Genomic DNA, 24,226 nt, shown 5'->3' with positions numbered 1-24,226 from the left:
TCTTATGGAAAATATTGTCAAATGTTGTAGTTTGCTTGTTTGTGGATATATTTTGATCAAACTTGGCAAATTTATTTATTTTGTACTAAGATATCAATATTTTACTCAAAAAAACACTTTATTAGTTTCCTTGTAGCAGCAAACCTAGGTACTCGTTAAACCTAATGTTATTAAAATATATTTAACTGAAAATCAATTCAAACCCTCTGTAGACAGTTTGTAGGATCGCTGGAGTTCCCCTGGTATGTAACCGTGGTGTCTCCCACTGTCTCTTTTACACTCCAGGTGTTCTGTCTCTGTTTCATGTAGCGGTGGCAGGTCAGCAATGTGGAATGGCGGGGGGAGTGACCAAGATTGTGGGAGGACAGTCTGTAGGATCGCTGGAGTTCCCCTGGTATGTAGCCCTGGTGTCTCCCACTGTCTCTTTTACACTCCAGGTGTTCTGTCTCTGTTTCATGTAGCAGTGGCAGGTCAGCAATGTGGTATGGCGGGGGAGTGACCAAGATTGTGGGAGGACAGTTTGTAGGATCGATGGAGTTCCCCTGGTATGTAGCCCTGGTGTCTCCCACTGTCTCTTTTACACTCCAGGTGTTCTGTCTCTGTTTTATGTAGCGGTGGCAGGTCAGCAATGTGGAATGGCGGGGGGAGTGACCAAGATTGTGGGAGGACAGTCTGTAGGATCGCTGGAGTTCCCCTGGTATGTAGCCCTGGTGTCACCCACTGTCTCTTTTACACTCCAGGTGTTCTGTCTCTGTTTTATGTAGCGGTGGCAGGTCAGCAATGTGGAATGGCGGGGGAGTGACCAAGATTGTGGGAGGACAGTCTGTAGGATCGCTGGAGTTCCCCTGGTATGTAGCCCTGGTGTCTCCCACTGTCTCTTTTACACTCCAGGTGTTCTGTCTCTATGTTTAATGTAGCGGTGGCAGGTCAACAATGTGGAATGGCGGGGGGAGTGACCAAGATTGTGGGAGGACAGTCTGTAGGATCGCTGGAGTTCCCCTGGTATGTAGCCCTGGTAACTCCCACTGTCTCTTTTACACTCCAGGTGTTCTGTCTCTGTTTCATGTAGCGGTGGCAGGTCAGCAATGTGGAATGGCGGGGGAGTGACCAAGATTGTGGGAGGACAGTCTGTAGGATCGCTGGAGTTCCCCTGGTATGTAACCGTGGTGTCTCCCACTGTCTCTTTTACACTCCAGGTGTTCTGTCTCTGTTTTATGTAGCGGTGGCAGGTCAGCAATGTGGAATGGCGGGGGAGTGACCAAGATTGTGGGAGGACAGTCTGTAGGATCGATGGAGTTCCCCTGGTATGTAGCCCTGGTGTCTCCCACTGGCACTTTTACACTCCGGGTGTTCTGTCTCTGTTTCATGTAGCGGTGGCAGGTCAGCAATGTGGCATGGTGGGGGAGTGACCAAGATTGTGGGAGGACAGTCTGTAGGATCGCTGGAGTTCCCCTGGTATGTAGCCCTGGTGTCTCCCACTGGCACTTTTACACTCCAGGTGTTCTGTCTCTGTTTTATGTAGCGGTGGCAGGTCAGCAATGTGGAATGGCGGGGGGAGTGACCAAGATTGTGGGAGGACAGTCTGTAGGATCGATGGAGTTCCCCTGGTATGTAGCCCTGGTGTCTCCCACTGGCACTTTTACACTCCGGGTGTTCTGTCTCTGTTTCATGTAGCGGTGGCAGGTCAGCAATGTGGCATGGTGGGGGAGTGACCAAGATTGTGGGAGGACAGTCTGTAGGATCGCTGGAGTTCCCCTGGTATGTAGCCCTGGTGTCTCCCACTGTCTCTTTTACACTCCAGGTGTTCTGTCTCTATGTTTAATGTAGCGGTGGCAGGTCAACAATGTGGAATGGCGGGGGGAGTGACCAAGATTGTGGGAGGACAGTCTGTAGGATCGCTGGAGTTCCCCTGGTATGTAGCCCTGGTAACTCCCACTGTCTCTTTTACACTCCAGGTGTTCTGTCTCTGTTTCATGTAGCGGTGGCAGGTCAGCAATGTGGAATGGCGGGGGAGTGACCAAGATTGTGGGAGGACAGTCTGTAGGATCGCTGGAGTTCCCCTGGTATGTAACCGTGGTGTCTCCCACTGTCTCTTTTACACTCCAGGTGTTCTGTCTCTGTTTTATGTAGCGGTGGCAGGTCAGCAATGTGGAATGGCGGGGGAGTGACCAAGATTGTGGGAGGACAGTCTGTAGGATCGATGGAGTTCCCCTGGTATGTAGCCCTGGTGTCTCCCACTGGCACTTTTACACTCCGGGTGTTCTGTCTCTGTTTCATGTAGCGGTGGCAGGTCAGCAATGTGGCATGGTGGGGGAGTGACCAAGATTGTGGGAGGACAGTCTGTAGGATCGCTGGAGTTCCCCTGGTATGTAGCCCTGGTGTCTCCCACTGTCTCTTTTACACTCCAGGTGTTCTGTCTCTGTTTTATGTAGCGGTGGCAGGTCAGCAATGTGGAATGGCGGGGGGAGTGACCAAGATTGTGGGAGGACAGTCTGTAGGATCGATGGAGTTCCCCTGGTATGTAGCCCTGGTGTCTCCCACTGGCACTTTTACACTCCGGGTGTTCTGTCTCTGTTTCATGTAGCGGTGGCAGGTCAGCAATGTGGCATGGTGGGGGAGTGACCAAGATTGTGGGAGGACAGTCTGTAGGATCGCTGGAGTTCCCCTGGTATGTAGCCCTGGTGTCTCCCACTGGCACTTTTACACTCCAGGTGTTCTGTCTCTGTTTTATGTAGCGGTGGCAGGTCAGCAATGTGGAATGGCGGGGGGAGTGACCAAGATTGTGGGAGGACAGTCTGTAGGATCGATGGAGTTCCCCTGGTATGTAGCCCTGGTGTCTCCCACTGGCACTTTTACACTCCGGGTGTTCTGTCTCTGTTTCATGTAGCGGTGGCAGGTCAGCAATGTGGCATGGTGGGGGAGTGACCAAGATTGTGGGAGGACAGTCTGTAGGATCGCTGGAGTTCCCCTGGTATGTAGCCCTGGTGTCTCCCACTGTCTCTTTTACACTCCAGGTGTTCTGTCTCTGTTTCATGTAGCAGTGGCAGGTCAGCAATGTGGAATGGCGGGGGGAGTGACCAAGATTGTGGGAGGACAGTCTGTAGGATCGCTGGAGTTCCCCTCGTATGTAACCGTGGTGTCTCCCACTGTCTCTTTTACACTCCAGGTGTTCTGTCTCTGTTTTATGTAGCGGTGGCAGGTCAGCAATGTGGAATGGCGGGGGGAGTGACCAAGATTGTGGGAGGACAGTCTGTAGGATCGCTGGAGTTCCCCTGGTATGTAGCCCTGGTAACTCCCACTGTTTTTTTTACACTCCAGGTGTTCTGTCTCTGTTTCATGTAGCGGTGGCAGGTCAGCAATGTGGAATGGCGGGGGGAGTGACCAAGATTGTGGGAGGACAGTCTGTAGGATCGCTGGAGTTCCCCTGGTATGTAACCGTGGTGTCTCCCACTGTCTCTTTTACACTCCAGGTGTTCTGTCTCTGTTTTATGTAGCGGTGGCAGGTCAGCAATGTGGAATGGCGGGGGGAGTGACCAAGATTGTGGGAGGACAGTCTGTAGGATCGCTGGAGTTCCCCTGGTATGTAGCCCTGGTGTCTCCCACTGTCTCTTTTACACTCCAGGTGTTCTGTCTCTGTTTTATGTAGCGGTGGCAGGTCAGCAATGTGGAATGGCGGGGGGAGTGACCAAGATTGTGGGAGGACAGTCTGTAGGATCGCTGGAGTTCCCCTGGTATGTAGCCCTGGTGTCACCCACTGTCTCTTTTACACTCCAGGTGTTCTGTCTCTGTTTTATGTAGCGGTGGCAGGTCAGCAATGTGGAATGGCGGGGGGAGTGACCAAGATTGTGGGAGGACAGTCTCTAGGATCGCTGGAGTTCCCCTGGTATGTAGCCCTGGTGTCACCCACTGTCTCTTCTACACTCCAGGTGTTCTGTCTCTGTTTCATGTAGCGGTGGCAGGTCAGCAATGTGGAATGGCGGGGGCAGTGACCAAGATTGTGGGAGGACAGTCTGTAGGATCGCTGGAGTTCCCCTGGTATGTAGCCCTGGTGTCTCCCACTGGCTCTTCCACACTTCAGGTATCCTGTGGTGGATCTCTCATCACTAGCAGACATGTCCTCTCTGCAGCTCACTGCTTTCCCAGGTAATATAATTTAATTTATTATTTTTCATTAATTTTTTGGAAATCAGTCTGATTTGAAAATTTATTTTAATGTCGGTTACACTTATCTATTTAGAATTTAATTAGAAATATATCCTGAGAGTTATGGAGGCAAAGGACAGGATAAGCAGGCTTACCTTAAAAATTGTAGGCATCCCACCTCAGAGTAACAAATAAGAATTTACAAAAGAAACACTGAATATTTTGAGGCCCCTGGCCCCTTTCTTAACATTGAGAGTCACATATTGGATTCTGGAAGTCTTACACTGGTACTAGAAAAAATTATAGATATAATAGCTGTACCCGCGGGCTTTGCCCCGTTTAACTTTATAAGTGAGCTTGTTCGCATGGCTCAATCACGTCCTGGTTGAAGTTCGTTCGCTACGCTCACTCACCTTTCGGTTACAAATTAGCTGTTGTCATAAATGTAAAAGAAATAATACTGCTGCACCCTGTTGGTAATCTTTGTAACTTTAATGCTATTGAACATCATAGAACAGAACCAAATTGTTTAATTGAAACAGCTGTTAAGATTCATTAATTCCATTTAAATATGAGTAGGTACTTATAAGGTTAACATGGGAAACTCCAGAGCCACTGGGGCGGAGCCTGAGAGTCCGATCAGAATAAAAACAGCTTAGTTTTCCTATTTAATGCCTAAAGAATAAGTGTACCAAATTTCAGCCTCATAGGTAAATGGGAAGTAAGAGAATTAGTGATGAGTGAGTGAGTCAGTCAGTGAGTCAGTGAGTGCTTTGCCTTTTATATAAATAGATAAAATAAAACATTTGTTGTTCCTAGGTCATCTGGCGTACAACCAGAGCAGCTGTACCGAGCAGTCCTAGGTCTGGTCAACAGATGTTCTCAGCAACATCCTGACATGGTCACCATCGCAAGGGTCAGAGTTCATCCGGAGTACAACCCTCAGACACAACAGGCTGATGTCTCAGTGATCACCCTGGCCAGAACTGTATCCTACACTCCAGTCTGTCTACCACCTAGGAGTGAGTTTTACTATTGACTTTTTGGATACTGAGCTTTATTTTAGAAATTCAGTTGTTATGTTCAAAAAGTTTAGCAAAATCGACACTAACACTTTAGGTTACTTTAAAGTGCAATATAATTCTATTTAACTAACAGCTGGTTTTCCTATTAGCAAAAAACATAGTTTGATGAGTAGCATAGACAAAAAGAAAATAAATAATTAAATATTCTTTTTGTCTATGGTGATACTTGATGCGAGATACCATTTTACCATTACTAATTGAGATGGTTAAGCCGCCTAGGTGCCTATTTCGACCCAAATATGAGTAAAGGATGAGTGTAGAATGAAGTGAGATACCTTGTATAGCTTTGATGCAAACTATGATCAAACCGGTGACCAATGATTACTAGGTGTGCATTATAGCCACTCAGCTACCTACACAACATATTGAAACAGAGATGCAGACGACATCAAAGATCCCATAGCCTGCGATGAAGTTGTCCAGTTAGTTTTCTTTTTTCAAAGTTGGCGTATTTAACAGAAATCAGTTATCGACATCAGCACATTCCACTACAGTAGACTCCCTCTTAACCAGAAACCTTTTAACTGGAAATCTGTTTAACCGGACTACACTTGATAGAAGGACATCTCTTTAACCAGACAATATTTATCAGGACATCGATTTAACCGGACTGGATCAGCAGGAAGTGGGTGTTAGTACCGTACTGAAACGGTTTCTTGTGGGAAAGATTTGAGACCAGTGATGATCACGTGTCTAAATACCTCTCCCAAATTTAAATAAAATATTTGGATAATTTGTAAGTGATTACTAGCTGTGGCGTGTACATGTATTGTTTGTCACGTTCATGCAGTGCATACTTTAAATTGTGATTGTTGTGAACGTTTGTACAGAACATTATAGTACAGATAGATTATAGTATAATTGTGTATTGTCCAGTATACTGATGTGTGGATTCGCCTTTCTGTAGTTTTAATGCAATTTGCCATTTTATATAAGTGTTTTCTTTTTTAGAAATGAGTGACAAACGTAGAAGTAAGGAGTTTTAGGACAATGTCTGTTTAACGAGAAAAACTGTTATCTGGACTAGCCTCGGTCCCTAAGAGTTTGGAAAAAACATAGTTTACCGAACCTTCAATTTTTCCCCAAACTGGTTAGGCCTACACCTATGACAATGGAATGTCCTCTTCTATCTACAGTCAACGTGTCAAACTCAGTGCAGTAATTACTTATTTTTATTCTTACAGATTATCAACCATATGGGCCCGCGGTAGTGATCGGGTTTGGATCGACCCTGGCCAAGTCGCAGTACCCCTGCACTCTGATGCAGGCACAGGTGGACATATACAGCAGACGGCAATGCGCTCGCAGCAGTCTCGCTCCAGAGTATTCCCATGTCCCAGGTACCATCTGTGCTGGAGTACCTGCCGGGGGCGTTGACTCTTGCGATGTAAGTGTTTCCACATTGACTCTCGCCAGATCAGTTAATGAGGCGAATGGGGTAAGTTGGAGACTCAGTTGATGGTGTCCGAGACTACAAGCTCAAGGCAGTAATATCATGGTCTAGGATCCTGATACCTGTTACTTCATTTTATCAGTACATTTCACCCTTGTAACGTACCGGCTCACTTCTTGATTGCTAGATACTTTCCTAACACAGGCCTTTGTGACCCACATTATGTACAGGCAAGCCTACCAACCTCTTAAAAAATATGTTTTTTTAGAGCTTAGTAGATCCTTTTTCATTGCATTTGCATTTCATTTCATTTCATTGCAACCTACCATACAGGAAAGGGATGATCCGATACAGTACTAGAAATGAAGAGTAAACATTAAATGTGCTTAAAATAAATTGCAAAAAGGGTAGAGCGAAGTATTTAAAACATACTGAGAAGGGTTCATATGGTTTTAAACCATTTAGAACCACGTTGACTATATTCTATTCTCTAAAGGTTATGAATAAACAATTAATTATTAATTCATGTTATAATTAAGGATTCAACTGCTTGCAGGGGGACAGTGGTGGTCCTATAATGACAGTTGGTAAAGATGGAGCATACATTGTGCAAGGTATGATGTTTTATAAATATGTTTTCAAATATGTTCATTAATTCTCTGTTTTTGGGTCCCCGGGAGGGAATGGCATCCCCAAACACTCGAGCCTCAAAAAATATACGTAGATAAAAGTTATATAACCTGTTTGGCTAACCTAACAGTATACTAAAACTTCTTTGTGCAAATTCCCTTCAGGGTAACTCATTACTACTGTACCGGTACTTGTTTTAAATTACTATCTTTCCCTCTTCTTAAAACCCCATCCCATCTAATCCTTCTACATTTATACTCACAAACTACATCCGTACCGTATCTTTATACAATTATTCTCTTTATTCCCTATTGTGTGTCTTTCCTCCAACCTCCTTCTTAAAAATTCTCCTATATAAAACAGCATGTTAAACAGTTACCTGGTCTTTTTTTGTACAAAATATATCAGTTCAGTAGTTCACATAATGAAAAAGGTTGCTAGAACAGTGGTTATAGCTTCTTGGACTTCAGTGCAAGAGGGACGGGTTTTATCTTTGATCCCTGGCATATCAAAACAAGTTTTTGGAATTTTTATTACTTCCCCTTAAAATAATTTGGTTTTTTTAGATACAAATTGTCACTGGCGCATATAGAAATAAACAAACATTAAAATTATAGCAAATAATTACAAATATCTAACACCTATTAACAACGCTGGAAATTAACCGGTTCGGTTTTCCTCACAACAGTAAATAATTCTTTTTGATAACAGGTATTGTATCATTTGGAGAAGGGTGTGCCCGGAAGAACTTGCCTGGTGTCTATACAAAAGTTTCAGCATACAGAGAGTTCATAGATTCTTCTGTGAATAGGTAAGATATGACACAGAAAAGCAATTAAGGCTCAGAGGAAATACTTAATGGTACATTTTAGTGGTGTCTAGCACTAGCTGCTGGTGTCTAGGACAAATTCCAACACCTCTCCCCTTTGCCCTAAGTACCTACAGCACTTACGGTGGAGGAAGACCCTATACCCTTTGCGATAGGAATTTCTTTTCTACTCAGTGCTCGAAACTCTGGCTCTTATTCCTTGTTCGTCACAACACAAATATATTTCCGACACAATATACTACAGCTAAAAGCGCATGGTCGGCCCATAGGCAAGAGTTTTCTGCACATTGTTTCTCTTTGAATATGATGAGGTTTTTACCAATGAGTGTTTAGGTGTATGGTAGTTTTGCAAGGTCTTGGCACATTGATCCTGATGTCATGACTAAACTTAGTCTTGAGTAGTTTCCCTTTTTGTTTCAGGAGAAGGCACCATTTTGGAAAGAGAAAATTTAAACACTAAATGTAAAATGCGAAAAATAAAAATACCAAACCAGTCCAGTTCTAATCATCAAATCACCAAACACTATCCTTATATGTACTGGTATGCTTTGATACTATTACAGATTTCTAAATTGTAATTAATACAATAAAACTATGTGTTTGTAAGGGAACTAACAAACCACTGTAAAAATAAACAACAGATTTTAAGGGTAGCGTAGTTGTTATAGGGCTCGCACAGGAATTATAGAAGAGATAACTAATTTGCTTTTTGATGGTTTGATACTGTCAAACAGCTGTCCTTGGTCACTGGGACTAAAACACAAAATTACAGCTTTAAGCACAAAATAACAGTCAGTAAAACAATAATTTATATGTTATACTCCGTTCACAAAATATAGGCGGTTCGGGGAAGAAATCTACCCCCTCCACTTTAGCCTACCTCTTTGAAATAACAGCTGAGGTTTTCCAAAACATCAATCAACTTTGCCCTATATTATACCTATTAAGAAAAAAGTAGTGTGGAAACTTCCCCTCAAACCGCCAAAGTATAATAAAATAGGTACCGGTAGTTAAGAAGTGCTTACTAATAAAGTAGGACTTGGATACTAACTTGTAATTTATGCAGCTCTTTAGGTATAACTAAAACAATAACTGATGAAGATTCTATGTTCATTGGAGAGCAGAAAACATACCTTATTATCGGAGGTAAGCCTGAAACTGGGGGTTTGTGTTCGATGCTGTGCTGTGATGTTTTAAATTGGATTACTATGGATGTCATGGTAATACTTGCAGTTCTTCGGCTTGTTAATAGCTATAGCAGACTTTTAAATAAGAATTTAAAAAATAAACTTTTGTGCTTTTACTTATCTTACTTCAACACTACATTAACAACTCACAACTATCCATTTTTAAACTGGTGATTTTCTTAGCATATAGCTTTAGAGGGAAACACTTTTTTAGCAACCCACTTTAGGCTTACCAAGCTTGAAACACAGCAAAACATGCTTTAGTTTGTTTGCACTGTCTTCTATTGCAACTTTATTAAAAAAATAAAAAAAAACTATTTTGGCTTGACTTTCTGAAATGAATATGGATCTATTGGGGGAAGGGGGTTATTGATAATAAAAACACTATAGGTGACGCTCTCTGCCTAGTTAACCTGAAGCCAATGCTAATAGTATAAGGAGTATGCTCTAAATGTTGTGCTTCTTAAATGCTATTTGAATCTCATTCTAATTCTTCTTCTTAAGAATTAGACTTTTCAATTTTCAGAGACATAGGCATCCAATTCCAATGTCAAAACTGTAGCCAGTTTTAGAATGAAAATTCGAAATGGACGGAGTTGAATTGAGCAACCGACAAACTGTGCTGAAAGTAAATGAAAAAAAAAAAACCGAAATCTTAAAAAAGCCTAATAAATGAAAAATTAAGAGAGAACATCAAGTGTTAAGAGTACAGCACTTCTGTGAGCAGCTCATATAACTATGTTCTGAAACAAAGTAGTTTCACTTCAGCAATATAGATGATAAAAAGTCTACTTTTCTACTGCAGTAGCCTATACAAAAACCATGCTTATACTCAATATTTTATTCACTCCCTTATTCCTTTCACATTTTCACATTTCTATCCTTTTTGCACTTCAAACTGTGTTTTGGGACAGCACAAGTTCTTGTTTCAGCACTGATGGTGAAGATGGAGACTTTTCAACCCCTCTTGATACCGATCCTACCACATCCTCTCCTCCTTCCCTCCTAGACTCCCTCCTGACTCTCCTGTTCTCCTGGGTCAACGTTGAATCGTCCATCGGTTCCAGTGGTGGTAGTGATGATGCTTCTGGTGACGGTAGTTCTACTTCGCGTCCGCTCTCTGCTTGGGAATATTTCTTGCTGCAGCTCTTCAACCCCAACCACCGCAGAAGAACCCGTCCCTCACACCAGAGGGTCTTAGGTGCACAGTAGAGTTGAGCTTTCTGTATAATCAGGTACGATGTAATTTTGAGTTGTATTTAAAAGTTGTTGTGTTATACTCAATTCACCGTTCACTGTGTTGTTCAGTGAAGTAAAGGTTCACAGGAGATTTGTCCTATTAATTAATATTACTGAAAAAAGTATCTTAATTTTCATGCATTTTGTGTGTTCTGTCCTTGTTACCCTTGTAAAGGTACCTACTAAACCTTACTTATTTCCATGACTTTATTATGTTTTTCATAGATTTTTTATGCTTATTTTACTTTTTATGCTTTTTAGTTAATATTTTTTTAAATTTGGTGGGAGAGCTGGGGGTAGGTGATAAATTTGAAGTTAAGAGGCATTTGTGGGTTTTAATGTTTTAGGCTAGTGTTGCATACTATTGGGCACTCCATGCACAGTGAAGGTATTTTCTTAATTGAAAAAATCATAAACTAAAATGTTATGAGTTCATATATTATATATCATATATACAGGGCGAGTCTTCTAATCTGTCCTAAACAGATTACAGACGAACGGCTTGACATACAGAGATGAAACAACACTTTTCCCCACTAATTCATACCCAAGGAACAACGTAAAAATATTTTTACAATTTAAAAAAAAATAGGGTGTTCGAGAAACTGGGGGTCATGGGTTCGAATCTCAAGAGTTTTCAAAAGTAAACATGTGCCATGTTATGCATCATTTTAAAGCTCTAGACTAGACGAACAATTTAGTTTAAACAGAACTCTTTTTTCTTTGTCCGTTTCAAAATGGCGGCCATTTTTATTGAAAATATTGATAATTACAGAATACCCTGCATCTTGGAAACCACTAAACTTATTTTCGTTCAGTTTGAAAATTCTTAATCCTCGTGGTTTGAGCTTTAATTTGATATACGACAAGTCAACATTTTAAAAACTAAATATTTTTTCAATGATTTTATATTTTTTTTAAGTTGATAGCTTTGTAAATTAAAATTTTTAAATGGCAACATATATAAAATTGTGTATCATTTTGAAGGTCTTGTAAAAACAAACAACTTTTAAACTTAACCCTACCGTCTATCTTTGGTCGTTTTCTAGTAATTAACCAAAAACTCCAATGGGAATAGTGTATCTGCATCCACTATTCTCCAGTACTGCACGTTTAACATGAGTTTTATATGGGCAATTGGAGTTTTTGGTTAATTAATAGAAAACTACCAAAGATAGGCGGTAAGTTTAAATTTAAAAGTTGTTTGTTTTTGCAAGACCTTCAAAATGATACACAATTTTACATATGTTGCCATTTAACATTTTTCATTTACAAGGCTACCAACATTAAAACAAAATAAAATCATTGAACAAATATTTAGTTTTTAGAATGTTGACTTGTAGGCCAGTAAAAATAGGTTTTTGCCCGGAAATAATTCTCGGAAAGCTGGAAATCGTTTTATTCCTTTTGTTTTATATAGAAGTAAAAGGATTTGAAGTTTGTCCCATTTTTCCAGGGGAGCTTCTGACCTGGGACCACAAAAACCTTGAAATTAAGGTTTTTTTTTTAGTTTTTATTAAAACGTCAAAGAACCGTCCAGCCTACAGAAAAACACGTAGTTAAGGAATTGTAGAGTATAAAATTCCGCATCCATTGAGTATCTGCTGATGAATATCGAACCAATATTAGTTATTTATAGTAATTTAAATAAAGTTATTTTATTAATAAATTATTGAACATTGCATATTTAACATTTATATTTCTTCTAGAAAATGGATTCCAAGTACATTATTATTTACAAAGTAATTAATACGAATTACAAATACCCTCGCCGCAGCAAACCTGCAGACTAAGTGATTTTCCATTTACCTGGCTGGATTTATAGTAAAATATTCCCTAAAAAATGTCAGATTTATTTCCTATTTAATTAACATTAATTTTAGTAACATCTTAGGTTTGCTGCTACAGGGAAGATATTGAGATGTGTTTTTATTGCAATGTCGATAGCTTAGTATTAAATAAACAACATTTCCAAATTTGGTTTAAATATATCCATAAACAAGCAAACTACAACAGTTTATTTATTCTTCATAAGAATAACATAGGAATTTAAATTTCCAATTTTTTAAATTATCCCCGTAACCGTTGGGCATACAAACACGATTTTGATGAAATTTGGTACACACGTGTAAACCTACATTTATTCTAATGAGTCCACCAACCATCATAATCGTACTATGGGAGCGGGGGTTTATGGGGGGTTTTATGGGGTAAAAATAGATTTTCCCTAATAGATAACATTTCATAATTTCTCTCCAAACCATTTTGTAGAGCTTAAACAAATAAATAATTGATTTGTATATTGAAGCGTTGTTGTATACCCAACGGTTACGGGGATAATTTAAAAAAATTGGAAATTAAATTCCTATGTTATTCTTATGGAGAATAAATAAACTGTTGTAGTTTGCTTGTTTATGGATATTAAACCAAATTTGGAAATTTTGTTTATTTAATACTAAGCTATCGACATTGCAATAAAAAACACATCTCAATATCTTCCCTGTAGCAGCAAACCTAAGTAGTCACTAAAATTAATGTTAATTAAATAGGAAATAAATCTACCAATTTTTAGGGAATATTTTAGTATAAATCCAGCCAGGTAAATGGAAAATCACTTAGTCTGCAGGTTTGCTGCGGCGAGGGTATTTGTAATTCGTATTAATTACTTTATAAATAATAATGTACTTGGAATCCATTTTCTAGAAGAAATATAAATGTTAAATATGCAATGTTCAATAATTTCTTAATAAAATAACTTTATTTAAATTACTATAAATAACTTAATATTGGTTCGGTATTCATCACCAGATACTCAATGGATGCGGAATTTTATACTCTACAATTCCTTAATTACGTATTTTTCTGTAGGCTGGACAGTTCTTTAACGTTTTAATAAAAACTAAAAAATAACCCTAAATTTCAAGGTTTTTGCGGTCCCAGGTCAGAAGCTCACCTGGAAAAATGGGACAAACTTCAAATCCTTTTACTTCTATATAAAACAAAAGGATTAAAACGATTTCCAGCTTTCCGAGAAATATTTCCAGGCACAGCCAATTTTTTAACTAATTTTACTGGCCTATTGTTGTACATCAACTTAAAGCTCAAACCACGAGGATTAAGAATACTCAAACAGAACGAAAATAAGTTCAGTGGTTTCCAAGATACAGGGTATTCTGTAAATATCAATCTTCTATATATATAAAATCCAATTTATGCTTGTTTGTATGTTTGTTTATTTGTTTGTTTGTTTGTCCTTTATGGACTCCGAAACCGCTCGACAGATTGTAATGAAACTTTCAGGTATTATTAAGCATTATTCAAGGATGGTTTGTGTGAAGTTTGGTGCAGATCCGTCAAAAGGGCTCTGCCCCATTGGCTCTAGAGTTTCCCATGTTAACCTCATGAGTATTCATATTTAAATGGAATTAAAGAATCTTAACAGCTGGTTCAAGTAAAGAATTTGATTCTGTGATGTTCAATAGCATTAAAAATTTAATAGGCTTACCAAAAGGGTGCAGCACTCTTATTTTTTTTAAATTTATGACAACAGCCAATTTGCAACCAAAAGGTGAGTGAGCGTAGCGAACGAAGTTCAACCAGGTTGTGATTGAGCCATTCGAACGAGCTCATCTTGAAAATGAACGAGCATTTGACATAAAACCACATTAGGACAGGACGACGTCTGTCGGGCCAGCTAGTATTTTCCATAAAAATGGCCGCTATTTTGAAACGGACAAAGATAAATGAGTTCTGTTTATAAAATTGTTTGTCTAGTCTAGAGCTTTAAAATTATGTATAACATGACATATGTTTACTTTTGAAAACTCTGAGATTCGAACCCATGACCCGCAGTTTCTTGAACACCCTGTATTTTAAAAATGGTAAAAACATTTTTACGTTGTTCCTTGGGTATGAATTAGAGGGGAAAAGTTTTGTTTCATCTCTGTATGTCAAGCCATTTGTCTGTAACCATCCCACTTTCAAAAGAGTATTTAACCTGGCTTACTGAAAAAATAAAGTATTCCCAACTAAAAGAATAATATGTTGATCTTGTCCCTGAAAGTTCATATAGATTTTCATATAGATGTAAATAGGATGGCATGTGGGAGAGATGAGGGAGAGGTTCCTAACAACACTTAAAGTCACGATATAGATGATGGTGGTATTGAAATAGGTATGGACAATTAATAGATAAATAACTGTCCAATATAAGGAAGTGACAAAGGGCTCTTGCACTTATGCGTCCTGCTCACTATAAATGACACAAGCTGCCATAACTGAAACCTAGCAACAATCAGCTAAGACTTTTCCCGTCTATTCTACACCATCCCATAAATTACCACTACACTATATTCTGGTTCCTAATACAAAAGCAGCACGGTTAAACAGTGTACAATACAGGGTGAGTTTTAAATGAGTTCCTCCCCTACTTTTTTCTACATTTCTTAAGATATCAACTCCGGACCACGTCAGATCATTGTAGAGTAGTAAGTACCTCATTTTGACTGGGTATAAATTTTTGGCCGCCATCTTGGATCCGCCATATTGGATACAAAGTTTTTTTTTCAAATGTAAAGGTGGGGTTGTGACCCATCGTTTTAAACTAGATTTTTATTCTGAATACGATGCTGCAATTTGTTTTAAAAAATCTTGATCCATTCTAAAGTTATGAGAACTTTTTATAACATAATTTTTAGCCCATTTTAACATTGTGCATTTAGAAACTAAGAACATAATCGCAAAATAGTGCTGGATAAAGATTTATGTATATTATGTGGTGTATACTTATCTTTATCTAGCACTATTTTGCGATTATGTTCTTAGTTTCTATTGTCGGGACCACGTAAGTTTGCAGTTGGTGGCAGCCAATCATATGACAAGGCTAGTGCGACGTTGCCACATCGCCCTTTGACAAAACTAATTAAAATACTAAGCAATATTTTCAAATCAGCTGGTATTATTAGATTTTGCAACACCGCACGGTTCTCATTGGTTCATTAAAAACCATATGGAAAATAGGCTCCTCCCTCAACTGCAAACTTACGTGGCCCCGACAATAAATGCACAATGTTAAAATGGGCTAAAAATAATGTTATAAAAAGTTCTCATAACTTTAGAATAGATCAAGATTTTTAAAAACGAATTGCAGCATCGTATTCAATATAAAAATCTAGTTTAAAACGATGGGTCACAACCCTACCTTTACATTTGAAAAAAAAAACTTTGTATCCAATATGGCGGATCCAAGATGGCGGCTAAAAATTTATACCCAGTCAAAATGAAGTACTTACTACTCTACAATGATCTGACGTGGTCCGGAGTTGATATCTTAAGAAATGTAGAAAAAAGGAGGGGGGGAACTCATTTAAAACTCACCCTGTATAAATATTTCTACAACTTCTTTCTTCAAAATTGTTTTGAATAAATACAAAAATCTTTAAAATGAAAGGTTTTGTAGGAGAGTATTAAATAGTATTCCACTGATGTGAATATAAGTATTTAGGATATATACCCTTTAACATGATAGAAATGACACACAATTTTAAAAAAATCTTTGAAGGAAACAAATAAAAAACAAATATAAAAAACCATACAAAGAAAACATTTTATTAAAATCACAACCGCACACCCTGAATAAGTTATTAACACTAATATCACAAATTTCAGTTTGCAGATTGCAGCCTTATAGACTAGAAACGACCATCAAAGACCAGTACTTCTGAGCAACTTCCTCTCAAAAATCTCCTCAGAGCTGAATTGATCCTCAGTGGACCACGGATGGGTGCCATCCCCTCGCCGCTGTATCCTGTGTAGTACCATCGCTGGGGAGGCTGCACGGAGGTCGTACGCCCAGCCCCAGCGGGCAAAGGTGTCAAGCAGCGTGGTGGTCAAGTTCCACTTCTGTCCGAGCTCAGCCGCCTTGTAGTCCCATGGGAATGTGTGGTGGTAGTTGTGCCAACCTTCTCCCATCGCTATCATAGACACAAACTGAGATTCCACTGGAACTATGTCTCTGTGAACAATTGAAAGTTTTATTATACTGTGTTCTAAGAATGTTTTTCTACTAAGTTATATTCATGGATAAAATAAGTGATTTCTTTAAACACTAGATATCCACTCCTACGGTTATCACAAGATGGTGAATAAATGAGATTAGGTTGTGTATGACGCCGACATGTCAGGGCATGTATTTGTAAGTGTCTAGCTTTGTTAGTGACTGCGTTCATGTCGGAGCTGCAATAAACGATTGTAGCAACAATGAGAGCAGAGATGCTAGCGGGGCGAAGCACTCTGCTTCTATCAGCTGTTCAACACTCACGCTGAAAGGATGATTTATGAGTTGGTGTTTTGCTCAAAGTTAGTTTTTGATGAGTGCATGATTCTGAAGGAGATTAAATTTTTAGCATAATATGCAGTAAGAATTATTTACTAGGATGTAAAAATAAAAATCCTATCAATGTAGAGAGGAATGCATTTGGGGAGTGCCATCATTTTGTATAACGATTTAAGACAGCATCCCAGAAAATTTGTTAGCTACACATGAGATTGAAATTAGAAAACTTCAACTATATATTGTCAATATTAAATTGTCAATATCCATATTCGGAGCCTTTACTAGCTGATAAAAAGTAGGCCTCCTGAGCTAACTGCTGCCCTCATCAATGGTTGGAACCCAAGAGCGAATAACAGTGTAGACTCCAACAAACAGACATAAGAAAGAAAGCACATTTTTGGATGTTTGCAGCTTGTATCACTAGTCGCAGCTCCAACATGAATGCACCCTAAGATCAGGTGGTCAATAATCAATGACACCTTGGTCTATGTTTCTAACCATCCAATAGCTACTGACTTCTCTCAAGATTTACACCGTACTTTGATATGAGGGATTATACTGGCAAGATTTAAAGAGTCATAACAAATCATCATAGAGACCTACCAAAGAACATTTTAATACAGTAAATATATCTAAAATATATTATTAATGAAGAGTTACAATATAAAGGTATTTTTTTCTAGTAGCAATTAAAAATAGCCTATTTGTTATTCTTGTAAAAGTAACATCTCAAGTCAAAATGTTGTTTGTATATTATTTTATGACAGAAAGGTAAACTTCTTGCATTGTGTATAGTTATATCCGAGGAAATACTTGTGTGGAGATTGAGTTGTAAAACTTTAAGCTTGTAAGGCTTAAAGTAAACCAAAAAGATTTACAGCTTTATATGTCCGGTATTTTAACTCATAAACAGGTATTTTTTTACAAAAAGTATTGTTAATTACGAATTTAAGTTTTAATAACACCTAATATTGCCATATTGCTACATAATATGTATTTCAGCAAATTAGACAATAGTTTCTTCGTCAGAGAAAGGCGAAATCTTGTCTAAGTTTTTAACTTCATAAAGCTTTTTAAATATAATTAATTTGAAGGTATAATACAATTTATCCTGATTCCAAGATAGCTGTCAAGAACTCTGTTTCTTATTAGCAAGTAAGGGTTGAATACAGATATATCTGTGGCTCAAACTATAAATTTGAAGATTTGATTGATATAGGTAATTTATGCTTTATTTTATTTTGTTAATATCGTAATTTTTTTAAATTAGGAAAAACTGTGATAATAGAGTGGACCACAATAAATGATCTGATAAGAATTGTATGTACAGACGTATTGCTCATAAATTTAGAACTTTTTGGATAAATTCTAATTGGACTACTAAGGGGTTCGCCGCAATATAATAAATTTTAGAAATACAATTACTATCAGTTATCAATTATTTAAGATGGGGACGCCACTATGTGCGTATTTTAACCCAAATATGAGTGAAGGATGAGTGTAGAATGAGTGGTGCGATCTTGTAGTCTTGTTTAAGGCCGACATATTCCTTAGACACAGCTGTTAATTAATAGCCCATACAGCTAATGGCAACTAAGGGACCTACAGTTATATAGTGGAATCCGAACCACTTTTCCTTGTAATTAACGAATTGGTCTAATTATCAGGATAGTACTGCGGATAGTCGTAGTACTCACTAATGCGGACGTTAATCCACACCAGGGAGCATCGCATCCACAATGCATGCCTATAAATATCCACAATTCGTGGCCTCCTAGTAGCTGGATTACAGGACGACGCCACCCGTCCCAGTCTTACAGTATTACACTATTGTAAATAAGTTTAGAAGGAGAAGGTCCTTAAATGTATAAAAATGTTAGCTCGTCTTAAATTCAACTTGTTTTCAGACAATATAAATATACATTATAGTTATTTTTCAACTTCATTTTTTGTTCAATATTTGTTAGTGACAATCGATTGCACAAAAATTGAAACTAAATGTTTCTCTTCTCCTTTTCTAGAGTTGATTTTAAAAGATTAAAAGAAGACTCCAACCTCTTAAAAAATAAAAAAAGTTAAGACAAGCTGTTTCCTCAGCCATGACACCATTTCCAATGAACAATGCTGGTAGCTAGGTTCAGTCTTGAACCACCAAAAAACTACTGACAGTAATAATTTTGATCTCTAATCCCCATCACTCCCCCATACCTGGTGTATGGTCGGTTGCCAAACTTGTGAGCTGCGCTGTTCACCAACCACGTCAGATTGAGACTGAGGATGGTTCTACCGAGGAAGCAGGTCATAAATGAAATATAAGGGTCTTCACCCCACAGCCAAACAGGGACCATCATTGGCAACCCCAGCGACAACAGCGTGTACAATGTCTTGTAGTACCTGTAGAGTACAAAAATTGTTATTACTATGAAGGAAGTGCTTAACAGTAAACAATAACAATATTTTAAAATGGCAGCAGGAATGAGTAAGAATTCGTTCTGAGTGGCTGCATGTTATTTTACCCACAGTAGATTTACAATAATTTACCTTATTCTTTTCAATCTTGTCACCCTGAATGAGCTGGTACAGTACAAGATTGAACTACTGATGTGAAAGTGACAGCGCTGGGACGCGAACTCACAACATCACTGTGATGATTGCACAATGCTTCTGAACATCCAATGCTTTAATCTCATAAAAACAGATCTAAGTCTTAAAAATGTATTGCAAATTATAATCTTAACTAATCTAAAAATGATCTAAAGGGTGGGTTTTCATAATTTAAGTACAACAATTAATTACTGTAACCTTTGATTCATTCTTAGAAATGGAACACTTCAAGAAAATACAGATGGTAAAAATTGTCCAAATTATCTGAAACCGCCGTGACGTTTGAACCTCCCAAAACTACACACACAGACTTCTTACTTCTTCTGGAACATGACGAAGGGGTCGGCCTCCAGGTCACTCATGTTGATGGTTTTCCCCTTGGCAATGACCTCAGGGTGTTTGCGACACATGAGCCACCCGATGTGGGAGAAGAAGAACCCTCGTCGGGCGTTATGGGGGTCTGCGTCCGTGTCGCTGTACTTGTGATGCTGCCGGTGATCTCTCACCCAGATGTAAAGGCAGTTCTGCCGAAAAGAGAGACAAGTTTACAAATGAGATGGAAGTACTTTTGGTTATAGCCTTAGTCTGGACAGCCATAAAAAATTGCTATCCGGTTTAAGAATAGAACCAATTTATAGAAGTTTTTACAAATTTCACACAGCTTAGTTAAAAAATGTGCCATTGTAAGATTTTCAGTTCAGCTCACGGTGCTTATCTAGTTTAATTTTTTATTTATTTTTTTATTCAGAATATACAGTTAAATCTTTTTTATGTCAAATCTCATTATATACCAGGATTATATTCTATTCTATTCTATTATATTCTCACCACCCTGGTACTAACAAACACGAGGGACATAATTTCCCTAAGACCCGTTACTTTGTTTGCCCATGTGGTTACCTGCCCAGCCATTGTCTGAAGAAGCACCAATGCAAGCCTGAGCCCAGGTTTGGCTTTGAATGCCTTGTGAGAGTAGAGCCTATGAGCTCCCATAGTAACACCTTGTCCTGCTAATACCATCAAGCATACACCTGCAGAAAAGCAAACGTTTTACTCATTTTATATTATACTAAATTTGTGATCTTGATCCGTATTTTTTTTATGTGATTAAAAGATCCAAACAAACAGCAGAGGATCTCCATCTTTTTAAATTGTATATAAGCTCACCAATAATCAATCATTTTAAACAATTAAAATGTACCTTACCAACATTACAAAATCACAACTTCTCGATTTTCTAGCAGAGTTGTCGTGTCAGTGCTACATACAGTTGAGTTCAGTGTGGACGGGTTTAGTATGAATTATCAAAAAATCTGCTGAATTTTTTCATGATATAATCTCATAACTATACTATATCTCATATTGAGGCAAGCTGCCTGATTGAAAGAATGAAAGGGTAGAAGAGAGCAAAGCCTGGATTGTCCCTAAGAGAAAATGTCTTTGGTCAGGTCATGTCTCACAGAGTACACCCTTTAATTGTGGAAATAATGTAAATTCCAACTTGTTATCTGAGCAAAATAGCCTCCTGTATTTCAACCTCGATTTTGGCATATTGCCATAAAACCAACAATTCTGTAGCTGACTCATATGATCAGTGATCATCCAATTGCAAGTGTTGGAATAAAAAATTAAAAATGTGTAGTTTGTTGAAAAAAGGTGTCAGGGGAACTATTTCGATCTTCAGTATATTCAAAGATATTTACGTCTATTACCTCTGATGCAGACACAACTTGAATAAGCTAAACGGAATAAGCTTACACCAGATAAGTGTGTAGGCCTTTGCATAAACAAGTCCCAGGAATATGCCGTAGACAGCCCCGACATGGAGGGCCAGGAAGCCAAGAGCGTTGGGGAACCAGACGATTTGCCTCTTGAAGACCTGAGGCTCTGCAGTCTTGACTGGAGGCTCTGTCCATTGACGTAAGTCATCCATCAGCTCCTCGTGGGTGGAGGTAGTCTCCCTAGCAGAGTCTAGGTACTGTACCATTGTCTGGAAATGAAACTATAGTTTTTCTTTTGCTATTTTGTAAACGTTTCATTACCTACTGAACTGGGACACCGACACCATGCGGACAAGGAGTGTCAAGAGAATGGGGTGAAATTTGTGTTACCACAGAGAAAAAAGGAACAGAGGATACACTCCATGGTACAGTGCTTAAGTGGTGTCTAGCACAATTCCTGGTGTCTAGGGCAAAGTTACCGCGGGGTGCAGAGCGTGGGGCTTCTGTGACTGAGGTTCTGGGTTAAAATCCCACCAATCACCAATGGATTTTATCTATGTGATAATGCCGCAACCCTCTTGGGCTAGTCTGAAGTAATGTGTAAAACAGTTCCAGGATAGAAACTAGCGTCATAAGATGTAAAGATGGGACAAGAAAAAATCTCCACCCCCTCCCTTGTCCTCATGTACGACAATGCTCACCGTGGAGGAAGCCACTGTGGGATAGGAATTTCCACATGCTCTCCCTTCTGGCTTTTGCTTGCTCCTCCAAAATATATTTTCGGCACAAAATGCCAGAGCTGAAAGTGCACGGTTGACCCATAAGCCTGTATCCTTTGCATCTCCATTTTCTGTGGTGCTACCATGGAAAAACCACGGGTCGCCTATTATTATGTATGTAGCCTATTTTTTAGGAGCCTATTAGGATTTTTATCGTCCCTTCCCCACTACGCCCAAATATTGACCAAGTTTTTGTTAGTAGGATCCTATTTATTCACGTTCTTGTTATTTTCATCAAAATTTGTTAAGATTCTAAATTTATCTGATTAAAATTCATAGCCGGGGATAGTGAATTTACATTATTACAGAAATACTATGTACATTTGGTGTTTTCTCAGACTTTTTGACATACGAAATTATAGATTAAAGACAAGTTTTACATTAAAGATTTATCACCCAAATTAAGTCAATTTGAAGGTTATTTTTCGTCCGGTCTGTGAGGAGGGTGTCATCATATTCCTCGTTGGTTATTTATTTATTGTTAATCAACTTATTTAAAATCAATTTTCACGAAATAAAAACAATCAAACCGGCAATCCTGTATAATAACTAACAAATAATGCAAGAATCGTTAAATCAACCCGTTACGAGAGAAAGATGCACGGTAGTTGGAACCAGCGCAGTTAAACGACACCAACATGAAACGCAATAGAATAATAAGTCTAAATAATCAAACTATTTAAAGCAAATACTGAAAAAGATAAAACTATTTGTATTTTTGATGTCTTGTGTTAAGACATAATATTTTTAGAAACATATTACACAACTCAAAATAGAAAACAAACTCACAGTTTTCAAATTTAATTAATGTAGCTTATGTTTACGATTGAAGTTCTATAACGTTCTGATAAACACACATTTTCGGCCTTTTTTGGGACATTTGCAGCTATTTAGGTGAAAAAAGCTGCAGAAAACATGATCTATTATAAATAATTACGCTGGTATAGAGCAATGGACGCAACTGAAAGACAGTCAATTGATAACATGTTATAACCTCCCAAAGATTTAATGTCGGTTTTTAAACCCCTTTTTGAATGTAGACTTTTTATCCTATTAGAAAATATTAAGCCTGTTTTGTGTGTATAATGTTGGTAAATATTACTGCTCTGATGACGTCAACTATGGTTTTTCTTAGGTTGACCGTAGATTTAACGAGCTGTGCTCTTTAGGCATAAATACTAGAGAAAACCAATTGTTTAAGTTTTACATAGTTTTTATTGGTATCATAGTAGAAATAGCTGTGTAGCGCAGCGGATATAGTGCTCACATAATAATCAGCTGGTTTGATGTTGAAAAAAGTCAAAAGCTTATCAAAGGCTCGAAACTTGCATCAGCTGACGTTATCATTAGGATTTTTAATAAATGGTATCGTTAAAACAATGTTATTCTTAAATTTTAACAGTGCTACACGGGTATCTCACTCCATTATACACATATCCTTCATGCACGACTACTTGGGATAAAATACGCCTATAAGGGGTTTCATCGTAACTGGACATGTAATGACAATGAATAATACATTCGAAATAGGATGGACAAGACACAAATAGTGAACAAAAAACAACCGTCTATAAACCATACGGAACCAATCTGAAAACGGCCTTTAGATCCACGAGAATGATAACTTTATAAGTTAGGCCTATGTCTAATCTGTAGAATAAACCAGTACCGGTACCTATTTTGATTTTTGAAGTTAGTATAGTTCAAACAAACAATTTTAAGCTACCAGCTACCACCAATGATTAAATGCATAAAAACAATGTTATCGCAAGATAAATCTATTACCTTCTAATGGTATTTCTATTAATCTATGATATTTTCGTATAATCTATGATATTCCCAAAGATTAGAACGTGTAGGCTACAGTGCAGTACTCACATGACTCTGTCAACTGTCCAGCTGGTACACGACTGACCACTGAGAGTCCTGGGTATAAGACAATGGTCACTACCTTGACCCTAACTTCCGCTTATCTTGGCTAACTTCCGTCCCGAGATGTGGCGCAACATGTGTAACATGGAAATGATCGGTCTAGATAAACATGACATAACCGGCTCTAGGTTAATGTCGTAAAAGATTTGGGATAGCATGAACTTTCGCACTAGTTCAAAAGGAAGATGGACTGGAAGTCTGGGGGAGTCAACCATTAGGCGCGTCACTAGCCCAGAGCGTTTCAAACACTGCTTCCAAAGAATCGAGTTCGGTCCCCGGCCTATCCAAAAGAATTTTGGACCACTTTCTTGCAAAAGCCTCAGCCTCATCTCGATTTGTCCATAAAAACC

General features: G+C 38.5%; 2 protein-coding genes across 6 annotated transcripts; one reads left to right on the top strand and one right to left on the bottom strand.

Moving 5' to 3' along the window:
- Positions 1-3,965: 3,965 nt before the first annotated feature.
- LOC128988734 (trypsin-like) lies at positions 3,966-16,560 on the top strand. 5 transcript variants are annotated; one of them, XM_054410328.1, is made up of 8 exons: positions 3,966-4,143; positions 4,963-5,165; positions 6,413-6,615; positions 7,178-7,235; positions 7,963-8,062; positions 9,147-9,226; positions 10,335-10,502; positions 16,174-16,306. In XM_054410328.1, the coding sequence occupies exons 1-7, from the start codon at positions 3,974-3,976 to the stop codon at positions 10,466-10,468; spliced, it is 948 nt and encodes a 315-aa protein (XP_054266303.1). In that variant the 5' UTR covers positions 3,966-3,973; the 3' UTR covers positions 10,469-10,502; positions 16,174-16,306. The 5 variants fall into 5 exon arrangements, with proteins under 5 accessions (XP_054266303.1, XP_054266304.1, XP_054266302.1 ...); XM_054410329.1 differs by lacking the exon at positions 9,147-9,226; XM_054410327.1 differs by lacking the exon at positions 9,147-9,226 and having other exon boundaries at positions 10,200-10,502.
- LOC128988733 (acyl-CoA Delta-9 desaturase-like) lies at positions 16,088-23,846 on the bottom strand. Its single transcript, XM_054410326.1, has 6 exons — positions 23,823-23,846; positions 21,203-21,434; positions 20,345-20,475; positions 19,763-19,968; positions 19,049-19,234; positions 16,088-16,519 (listed from the first exon to the last, which is right to left on the bottom strand). Exons 2-6 carry the CDS (start codon positions 21,429-21,431, stop codon positions 16,210-16,212), a joined length of 1,062 nt encoding a protein of 353 aa, XP_054266301.1. The 5' UTR covers positions 21,432-21,434; positions 23,823-23,846; the 3' UTR covers positions 16,088-16,209.
- Between the last annotated feature and the right edge of the window lie 380 nt (positions 23,847-24,226).

This window comes from Macrosteles quadrilineatus, unplaced genomic scaffold (assembly GCF_028750875.1).
Source record: "Macrosteles quadrilineatus isolate MER2022 unplaced genomic scaffold, UCM_ALF_1.0 Scaffold_3__2_contigs__length_128488019, whole genome shotgun sequence".
Lineage (NCBI taxonomy): Eukaryota > Metazoa > Arthropoda > Insecta > Hemiptera > Cicadellidae > Macrosteles > Macrosteles quadrilineatus.
Note: the sequence above shows the minus strand (reverse complement) of the source record. Positions and strands in the feature narration are given on the sequence as shown.

Excerpts from the sequence above, each read along its gene's own strand:
- LOC128988734 (XM_054410327.1), top strand. The coding sequence starts at position 3,974 with ATGGCGGGGGCAGTGACCAAGATTGTGGGAGGACAGTCTGTAGGATCG. Across the intron at positions 4,144-4,962 it reads GCAGCTCACTGCTTTCCCAG|GTCATCTGGCGTACAACCAG; the intron begins GTAATATAATTT and ends TGTTGTTCCTAG. Across the intron at positions 5,166-6,412 it reads AGTCTGTCTACCACCTAGGA|ATTATCAACCATATGGGCCC; the intron begins GTGAGTTTTACT and ends TTATTCTTACAG.
- LOC128988733 (XM_054410326.1), bottom strand. The coding sequence starts at position 21,431 with ATGGTACAGTACCTAGACTCTGCTAGGGAGACTACCTCCACCCACGAG. Across the intron at positions 19,969-20,344 it reads TTCAGACAATGGCTGGGCAG|AACTGCCTTTACATCTGGGT; the intron begins GTAACCACATGG and ends TCTTTTCGGCAG. Across the intron at positions 19,235-19,762 it reads TTCGTCATGTTCCAGAAGAA|GTACTACAAGACATTGTACA; the intron begins GTAAGAAGTCTG and ends TGTACTCTACAG.